Raw genomic sequence first — 10,336 nt, 5'->3', positions numbered from 1 at the left:
AGTAAAATCAGAATAATGAATTTTAAATTGTATAATTTTATTTCAAAGACTTGAAAAATAAAATATTGTATTAAATACGAACAAATTTTGAGAACACATTTTTATGTACAAAAAAATCCGGATTTAAAAAAAACTATGGTAGCTGCTGTAGAATTTAAAAGAAGAAAACTAATACATCCTTTGAAAGTCATATGAGCGAAAAGCGGATGGTATCGCGTGTATATGCGTGATTTCCCTTTGGTCGGCGCACGGTATAACTGATAGTAAAATATTACAGCTTTAATCAGATTGCGTAAAATCAAAATTTGAATTAATTTGCTTCTGAGGGATTTCTCACTATTATCAATTACTTTAATTTTTTAATTCCGACCAATGTAGAACGATCATATTTAATTATAATGATTACATTACCATTATCTATATTTATACTATTCGGTTACGAAATGGTAAGATAATTTCGTCTTATACCTTTATGGCCCAAGTTCATTTTTTACAAACCAAAATATACAAATTTTATTTATCACGTAAAATAGTTATGTGGATCTCAAAAGAAGGAAAAAATATGAGGCGCTACGGTCATTACTCAAATCTCTTATACTATGTTACAAGTACGAAGGACCTTCTGTTCTATAGTAGTATTCTAGAATTCAATAACAAAAGTATTCATTAAGCAACGGAATTTTTAACGTATGAAAACAGCAGGTGAAGCAACTCGCCACGGTTACTCTGCGTTTTGGCGTCGTTCCAATAGGGTGGCCTACTATCGGTGCTATTATAGGTATCAATATGCACTTGATCATACTAATAAATGAGAATTTATAAAATTAAAAAAAAAAGCTTTTTGAATTTGGCAAACACACAGCCGGACACGTTTTTGTTTCCTATAATTCTTACTTATCACGATTATACCTTATGGAGTTGGTGCCAAACACACGTAAGTATATATTTTCGATTCTTAAACAATTGGTGTCGATTTTTAGGGCATAAAATAAGAACATTATAATTAACAAAAACAAGGTCGTTAAAAGCCATGTTTATAATGTATATGTATAAAAGCTGCATAGCAACATCGTAACATAACTTTTATCTAAACAAAGTGAAAAAGAAAAGAAAATTCAATGAATAAATGCGCCCACGTAATTACCACGCAGAATACACAGAGGCAATGTTATTAAAATCTATAAAAATGCCGACACATAGCAATTTAATTTAATGAGATAAATCTAAAGAAGTTCGTGTAATGGGGGTAGTTGCGAATCCTCGGGTTCGGGGCTCTAGGCCGTAACGCTGGGTCCCTCATTAAAATAAATTAAATGGCAACCACCTGTGATGTCGGTCGCTTTTCAAACTTGTTTAATATCTGGTGAAGAAATGACAACCATTTTTTATGTTTTGTTACACAGTTCACTTCTTAGTTCGTACAAATGGGACGAATGCTGTTAATTAGCTGTATAATTTTTTTTTGTAGAGTCGGTATTTTTACTTTACAATGTTGTTCTTTTTGTTTAGCGTAAAACTAAAAGTCGTGACTACAGGTGCTAGAATACGTTTTTGATAAGAAATTTCATGATTATCTTGTTTACTTTATTATTAAAAAAACTAGGTATAAGTCTTCAATAAATACGACTTAACGCTAACATCCGAGTTTCCTTAATTTGTTCGGGAAAGAACATAAAAACGTTTGAAATCTTTAAAATGTTTTATTTATTAATTTAACAAGATAAATCGACGCACACCAAAGCGGAATAGAAACGGAAAAGGAAACAGCAAAACAAAAATGTTGCCATCAACAAATATTATGTTTTTTTTTTAATTGAACATAAATTGGCGAGGAGCCTTGCAAAAAAATAAAACTAATCGCTCCTGAATTATAAACTAATAAACTTAGCGTTGACATATATATTCTTAATATTAAACTTATTAATCATCATAAATTGGCAATACAGCTACCTTGTTTATGGCTCGTTTGTGAACACTCTGACCATACTTGACCTCCACTACTCTTACTTTACCGTCTGAGCCTGGATATAAATTTATGACTCTAGCAACAGGCCATTTAAGTGGAGAGCAGTTATCTCCAATTAATAAAACCAAATCCCCCATTCTAATATTCTGCTTAGCCTTATGCCATTTGGGCCGTGATATAAGCTGAGACAAATAATTTTTATGCCACGCCTTCCAAAAATCCTGTTGGATCTTTGTACATTTTCTCCAGAACTTCAAAATATTTGTGTTACTGTTAGAGGTCAAATCTGGTTCAGGAATACTATTTATTGGAGCTCCACACAAAAAATGAGCCGGAGTCAAAAAAGAAAAATCATTAACATCTTGTGATAATGATGTCAAAGGTCTTGAGTTCAATATTCCTTCAATTTGAACCATTAATGTGTAGAACTGTTCATATGTGAAGCAAATTTCTCCAATAACGCGCTTAAAATGGTATTTAAAAAGTTTAACAGAAGCTTCAAAAAGTCCTCCAAAAGTAGGGCTATAAGATGGAATGAATTTGAACTCAATTCCCCTTGTTGTACAAAAATCTGAAACATTGTCCTTGTGGACTTGAGAATTATTCAAAAGATATAATTGCCTTAACTTATTATTAGCACCTTTAAAAGTTGATGCATTATCACAGAAAACGGTAGCTGGGATTCCTCGCCTGGAGCAAAATCTTTTAAAAGCTGCCAAAAAACATTCAGTAGTGAGATCAGATACTAACTCTAAATGAATGCATTTAGTTACAAAGCAAACTATTACTAGCACATAGCCTTTACTAATAATGGATCTGCGAAGAGTTGACTGTTTAATTTGAAATGGCCCACAATAATCCATTCCAATCTGATTGAACACCCTATCCTGAGTAATTCGAGCACCAGGTAGTGATCCCATTAATTGGCTAGCCCGTTCTGCTCTAAATTTGAAACATATGGTACATCTATGAACTACCTTTTTTATTTCTCTTACTGCACTTACAATATAATACCTTTGCACTAAACTAGACAAAGTTAATTTTAATCCTGAATGCAATAGTGACAAGTGCTCATTGCGTATGATAAGTGTTGTAAAATGACATTTATTTGGTAAAATTATTGGATACTTTTGATTATAAGGCACATTGGCATTTTCCAACCTTCCCGCAACGCGCATTATCCCTAATTTGTCTAAGAAAGGATTAAGAGATTTAACATTTGTTTTTATAGGTATGTTTTTTGCCATACATTTAAGTTCTTGATTAAAGTGTAAAGATTGAATGTACACAATCAAGCGTGACATTGAGTATCTAATTTCAGAAGCAGTGAGATTTCTTAAATTCCTATCATCTTTAGCAAGTTTACAGTTATTTATAAATCTAAGAACATAAGCATATATACGTTGCAACCTAGTTAACGTTGATACATTTGAAATAGGAAACATTTCTTGTTGTATGCTACAATTAACAACATTGAGATCATCAATATCGTCTGATATAACCTTATTTAAACTAATTTCTTTGGGAATGAAATTTACATCATAAAGTTCTTGTGGCCCTTGCCACCAAATTTGGCAAGAAGCCAATTGAGTGGGATTTAAACCCCTAGACAAGCAATCAACCGGATTGTTTGACCCATTAACATGAAACCAATTACATTCTTTCGTTAATTCATTGATAGTACGTACTCTATTTTGAATATATTGTGGCTTATTATCAGATTTCAACCACCAAAGTACTATCTGAGAATCAGTAAACAAATACTTATATCTAAAATTAACATTATGAAATAATGATAATATTTTCTTAAACAATTTGGCCAGCAATACTGCACCATTTAACTCTAGTTTCGGTATGGATATTTTTGCATTAACAGGGGCAATTCTTGATTTACTACAAACTAATGATACATGCACCATTTTTCCATGTATAGCTCTTATATAAACACAACTGCCAAATGCAATATTTGATGCGTCACAATAGCCAATTAGATCTACATGGTCAGCATTACATATTTTAAGATTTCGGTCTATTATAAGGGGATCCATATTCATTAAATCACAAAAGAAATTATTCCAAGATAATAACAATTTATCAGGTAGTGGATCATCCCAAGACAGTTTTTCAATCCATAGTTTTTGTATAAATTCTTTTGCCTTTGTGACAATAGGGCCAGCGAGGCCTAAAGGGTCAAAAAATGTCGCAATACAACTTAAGACAGTTCGTTTCGTCCACTCTTTAGGGAGTTTACCTTCTGGCTTGCATATTCTAAATTGATCATTTTTCATATCTAAAGATAATCCTAAAGCCTTTAAAACAGCTTCATTGTTATCAAATTGATGATGTTCAGAAAATACTTGCTTATCCTTTGGAATATCAGACAATACCTTATTGCTGCTTGAGCTCCATTTATGTAGCTCAAAGCTTCCAAGCCTTAATAAAGTAATTAATTCATTACATACCTGCTTTAATTGCTCAATACTGTAAGACCCAAAAAGACAATCATCGACATAGGTATTATTCAACAACACGCTGGCTGCTAATGGATATTTGTCTCCATACCTTATTGCTAGCTCAACCAGGCATCGCGTGGCGAGAAAACTGGAACTCCTGACACCATATGTAACAGTTTGAAGCTGCAAGCACAATAATGGATCATTAACATTACTTCTCCAAAGGATATTTTGTAAATGATTTTGTGAAGGATCAATTCTTATTTGCCTATACATTTGACGGATATCACACAAAGCTACAAATTCATATGAGCGAAATAATACTAATATCTCGAACAACTTCCTTTGCACTGTGGGCCCATTATAAAGAACATCATTAAGACTTAAATTTAAACTTGTTTTGGCACTTGCATCAAAAACAACTCGGAGACGGGTTGTCTGACTATGCTCTCTTATGACAGGGTGATGGGGCATAAAGTAATATTGATCGATGGGCATCTTTGATGATGCTAAATCGATAAACCTGCCATGTCCTAGGTCAGAATACTCCTGAATAAACTTAGTGTAATTCTTCTTTAGTTCAGGATCTTTGCTAAATCTTTTCGCTAAACTATTTAATCGTTGCAATGCTAAATTGAATGAGTTCCCCAATGTTAAATCTTCGATTGGTATTTTGAGTGGCAACCGCACCTGAAATCGATTATCGATTATCTGTACCGAATTTTTAAATTCGGCTTCACACACTTCGGTCTTTGCTATACCCTCTTTCTCAATTTCAGGAATATGTTGTTCGTCCCAAAATTTTTGAAGGAGGGAATCTACACTCTCATTATTACTAGAAATAGCATTTAAAACAACAGGGTTTTCATTATAATTGACAAGACAAATATCGTCTCTTTTTATATTTCCAGAAAGAACATAGCCAAACTTAGTTGATAACAGACATAAATTTCCTTCACATAATTCAATTTTGTCCGGTAACATAATTTTAAAGAATATGTCAGAGGAGAGAAGGAAAGATATTTGGCCTGGTATATTAAATTCATCATCAGCTAAGTTAATATTGTCTGGCAAATTTATATCTTTTAAGTTGAATTTGTTTTGTGGCAGATAGGTAGTTATATTGTCTACCACAGAAAACATTGCATTGCATATATAATCATTGTGCAATGAATTTAACATAATATTCGCAGCCTTGGTGATTAATTGCTGTTTTTGACCTAAGGCTGATACATTAACTTCATGTTTGAATGTGGGCAAACCTAGCTCACACATTAAATCGGAAGAAATAAATGAAATCTGAGACCCAGAATCCAAAAGACCTTTTGCTAATATAAAGGAACCATCGCTTTTAAAAATCTTAACTTTGACTGTAGGCAACAACACCATACTCCCATAAGAAGCACTATTTTGACAGCACACCTTATCATCCTCATGCAATACTGTATGATGCGACTTACTCTTACAAATACCACATTTAAAGAAAAACTTGCATCTATTATTATGAAGGTTAAGACAGATCTTACACAGTTTATTGTTTTCAACAAATTCTAGCTTCTCATTAATGCCTAATAATTGAAATTTTTGACACATAAACAACTTGTGATCAGATGATTGACAAAACTTGCAAGATGGGGATGTACTTGCATGATTTGAGACATGAGGTTTAGAAAGAATGTGAGACTTACCTTCTGAATGCTGACTTTCTTCAAAACTCAAAGCTCTCTTCTCCACAAACTTGAAAAAATCATCCAAGGTTGGTAAGGCATCTTGGTTTCTATCTGTAAAGTAAGCCCTGCAAGAATAAGAATCTAACTTTCTCATTAAAATGGTAATAACTATCATGTCCCAATGCTCCGTCTTTTGACCAAGCCCATTTAAAGCTCCTAGTAGTTGACGAGCTGATGAAACAAACTGTCTTAAGTTCTGCGCAGTACCTTTAGAGATTGCTTGTATGTCTAGCAGCTTATTAATATGATGAGTTACTAGAATACATTTATTGTCATATCTATTATTTAGCAACCTTAATGCATCATCATAAGAGCTATTTACTAGAGGTAGACCTTCAACCAGCATTAGCGCATCTCCCTTCAAATATTTTCTTAAATAGAATAGCTTTTGTATAGGAGCAAGGTTAGTATCACCACCGATTACTGCCATAAACATATCCATGAAGGTTTTGTACTGCACCACATCCTTTCCATCGTAGTATGGTATTTCAAGCTGAGGTAACTTCCTGGTCATGGCGCTATACTCCGGCGTGGTATCCTTAAAAATCGTGCTATTGTGGTTTTCAGGCCCCTTCGCAGAATTTAATATTTTCTTCATGCTGCTTATTGTAAATAAGCACAGTTCTTCTAAGTCATCCTCCTCAAAATTAGAGTCGTCAATTTTATCATCTAGAAGCTGCAAACTCAATTTGTGGCTTCTATAAGAAACCAGCGAATCTTGGAGACCTTTAATTCGTAGCTCGATGGATTCGCAATCGACGAGTACTTGTTCTTGTTGTTCCATGGCGAATTTTTGCGCCCTTGTTAGCTGCCCTTTAAATTGTCCAATTTGGGCTATTAGTTTGGTTCTCTGGAATGCTGGATCATTTGAAATCGCAGATTTATGCGCCATTTTATAATTATAATATTGCCTTGGCTTCCCGAATTGTTGGTATGCGTGTTTTATAAAGCTTTTCCTTGAATGGCGTCAAAAATGGCGGCACGGCACGGCGTCGGATTTTTATTTTTTAACAATTTTGTGTTTTTTACTAAATTTGAGATTATATTTATATGTTCCCGGGTTTCGGCACCAATTTTATGTTCGGGAAAGAACATAAAAACGTTTGAAATCTTTAAAATGTTTTATTTATTAATTTAACAAGATAAATCGACGCACACCAAAGCGGAATAGAAACGGAAAAGGAAACAGCAAAACAAAAATGTTGCCATCAACAAATATTATGTTTTTTTTTTAATTGAACAAATTTGTAAAGGGTCTTCACGCCGGTTAACTTTGGTGTGTGAAATAAAACGCTCGAACTCCCTAATTGTTCTCATTCCGTCGGTTTCGCATACCTGATACCTCTACGTATTGGATTAGACACCTGAATTTGACACTCAATTACGCAACAGCTTTTAACTTTTGACATGGGTGATGTTGGGAATCATCTCTTGACCTGAATACCTTTCCATACATAAATATGAACAAAACACATTTCGTTCGCAAAGGTAGACTAAATTGTTTATCTTATGTCGATTTCTAGACATACATACATATAATTACGTCTTTAGTCCCTGCGGGGTAGACAGAGCCAACAGTCTTAAAAAGACTGATGGGCCACGTTAAGCTTTTTGCCTTGATGATACATGCGATTCAAATAGTGACATGTTCCTACCCCATCCCCTAAAAGAAGAATTCCAAGTTTATTAGCATAATCCTTAGTTGCTTTTTACGACATCTATGGGAAAGAGAAGGTTTATATTTAGAGTAGTAAGTATATGTACGAGTAGTTTTATGAACTCTTTTGAACTGTCTACTAAATAAGTATACACGTTAGTTTAGAATAAACTTCTTAACTAATTTCTACGACGAAGCGTAATCTCAAATTGAAACAAATCCATGTTTTCGGCTAGATCTTGTCGTCTCCCCTTCGTACCAAACAATATACAAGAAAGGTATATAGACGTGTTCCAAACTTCGAATGTTGAACAACTCGATTTAAGCCTGATAAGTTTCAAGCAAACTTTTTTATTCTTGAAAACAATAACGTAAATTAAAAACTTGAGGTACCGCTTCGATTTTATTTGGTTCCTTGGCAACTAATCATATTAATACTTGGGAGTGTTTTAATAATAAAGCTCCTGTTTTGGTTTGGATTTCTTCTGTAAATAAGAAAGTTCTTTATTTTATCTTAAAAAATAAAATTTAATATAAGCACACTAAATAATAAGATGCTTACAACCATAACATCGAAACTTTCATAACCGAGGTAAAATAAAAGCGCACTGATCATAAAGACATGATGGAGTATTTTATAAAGTCGCAGTTTTCCCTCAAGACTTATAAACTCGGTCGTATTCTAGTCCAAGAGGCGTTAATGGTCGCGCCTCAATCTCTTTAGGGTTCTGTGGAATATCATCGGAGCTGGAAAACATTGGTCTGAAATGTTTTCTGAAATAAAATAGTGCCTTGTTTTATTATCATCTCATATTGTACGAGCAGTCTTGAGAAAATCGTAAACGCAAAAATATTATCGTATTGGATTTAATTTTAAATATAAGAATGATAATAATGGAATGGAATTAATTTCAAATATAAAAATGATTATAAGAAAAGTCTCGTATAATGTGTTTAATGTAATTTATTGCATTCTATTAAATAGAATATTAATTTATTGAGATCACTAGGATCTTTAGTGTTTTTATTTCAAAGTTATTTCGATATAATCGATGAAACAAAAGGTAGATTGATCCGACAGCAGTATTTCGTCTTTCAGGCACTATCAGAGTTTTTTTTTCACTTATTAATAAAAATAAGTTTTGTTACAGAGATTTTACCTTTTCCTCGGTATTTCTTACTAACTGTACTAAACAGTCGTCCAAATTAGAAAACCCAGTCAACTGACAAAATTTAAATAATTAATGGAAACGGAGAAGCCTGAAAAAAGCCGTATGCTACCTATACAGAAGAACAATTACAAATGCTGTAATAAAGTTTGTTATTTTTGTTTACTTATATTCAATTACATCTCATAAATGAAATGTGTGAGTGTAACATCATTGTCTTTCCAATCAAAATCTATTCTGTGATTATACTTAAATTAAGTGGATTTATCCCCGAAGTAAAGTAATGTTTTAACGTAGATTTTAGGTTTACTTGCTTATTCCAGCCTTTCCAATCCTAAAAAAATTACATAACGAAAATGTTAAGTTACGTAAAGAACCATTCATCGTTAATAATCGTAAAGTTTTTATTTAGCAGGAAACAAAGTGTTTACTAACAAAGTTTGCGAGTTGGTCTGCTCCGAGCATTGTGCAGCGGCGCCGGATGCTGGAACTTATACCGTTCTTAACGGCTTCATTACGGGGAACTTCTGACTCGGACCAGGGCGAATTACTAGCCAGCCACGACAAATACACCTCGTGAACTGTGAAATTTATCGGAGGTTGTTGACACGGATAAAGATTATTGGAGTCTAATGAAAATCGAGAAAAACTTTATCAAAGTATTGGCAATGTGGGGAGGCGATAATAATTTACCTACTATACAATCAACGGCCTCTGTGGCGCAGTAGTAGTGCGTGCGCAGTCTGTGACACAGAATGTCCCAGGTTCAAATCCAGGTCAGGGAATGATGGAAAATGAACTTTTAGGGATTTATTTGAAAGAGTTATTTTAAAAAAATCCTATTAAACCAACAATATTTTTGTAAAAAACAATGAATACTCGTATCTGTATCTCGAATATTCTATTAGATCGCAATTCAAGGACAGTATCCGTCGGACCCGGGGTTCAACCGATATCCTCCCAAATGTACCAATAAGCCCTTACCTGTTGAATAATGGATGGATCTATTTTATTTAGTTTTACTTTACCTTGGTATCCATTTTTCATACCTACAGATTTACGTGTATTTCCGGTTATTTGAGTAATGTTTACAAATAATTTTTGTTAGAACACAACATTTTTCTAAACTTTCCAAATTTTGAATCATTAAAGGGAATGAGCGTAAGAAAAGTTAGTAACTACTAGTTGCTTTTAAGCATTATTTTGGTATTTATATATTTACTACGTTATTTCTGGCTTACCAAAGACTATACTCATTTTGAATAAATGATTCATTAGCAGCACACATTTGCATCTACGAAGCTGCACGTAATTCGACGCAACTCAATTTCCGTGCACTTAACATTTTCCGCCGCGCGGGG

At 33.5% G+C, this 10,336-nt stretch overlaps 1 protein-coding gene across 1 annotated transcript; it reads right to left on the bottom strand.

Moving 5' to 3' along the window:
- Window positions 1–4,465: 4,465 nt before the first annotated feature.
- Window positions 4,466–7,374, bottom strand: LOC106136456 (uncharacterized). Its single transcript, XM_013337009.2, has 2 exons — window positions 6,108–7,374; window positions 4,466–4,602 (listed from the first exon to the last, which is right to left on the bottom strand). Exons 1-2 carry the CDS (start codon window positions 7,039–7,041, stop codon window positions 4,541–4,543), a joined length of 996 nt encoding a protein of 331 aa, XP_013192463.1. The 5' UTR covers window positions 7,042–7,374; the 3' UTR covers window positions 4,466–4,540.
- Between the last annotated feature and the right edge of the window lie 2,962 nt (window positions 7,375–10,336).

The sequence above is a fragment of the Amyelois transitella genome, chromosome 8 (genome assembly GCF_032362555.1).
Source record: "Amyelois transitella isolate CPQ chromosome 8, ilAmyTran1.1, whole genome shotgun sequence".
Taxonomy (NCBI): Eukaryota; Metazoa; Arthropoda; class Insecta; order Lepidoptera; family Pyralidae; genus Amyelois; species Amyelois transitella.
The sequence above is the reverse complement of the archived record's forward strand: the minus strand, read 5'-3'. Positions and strand labels throughout refer to the sequence as shown.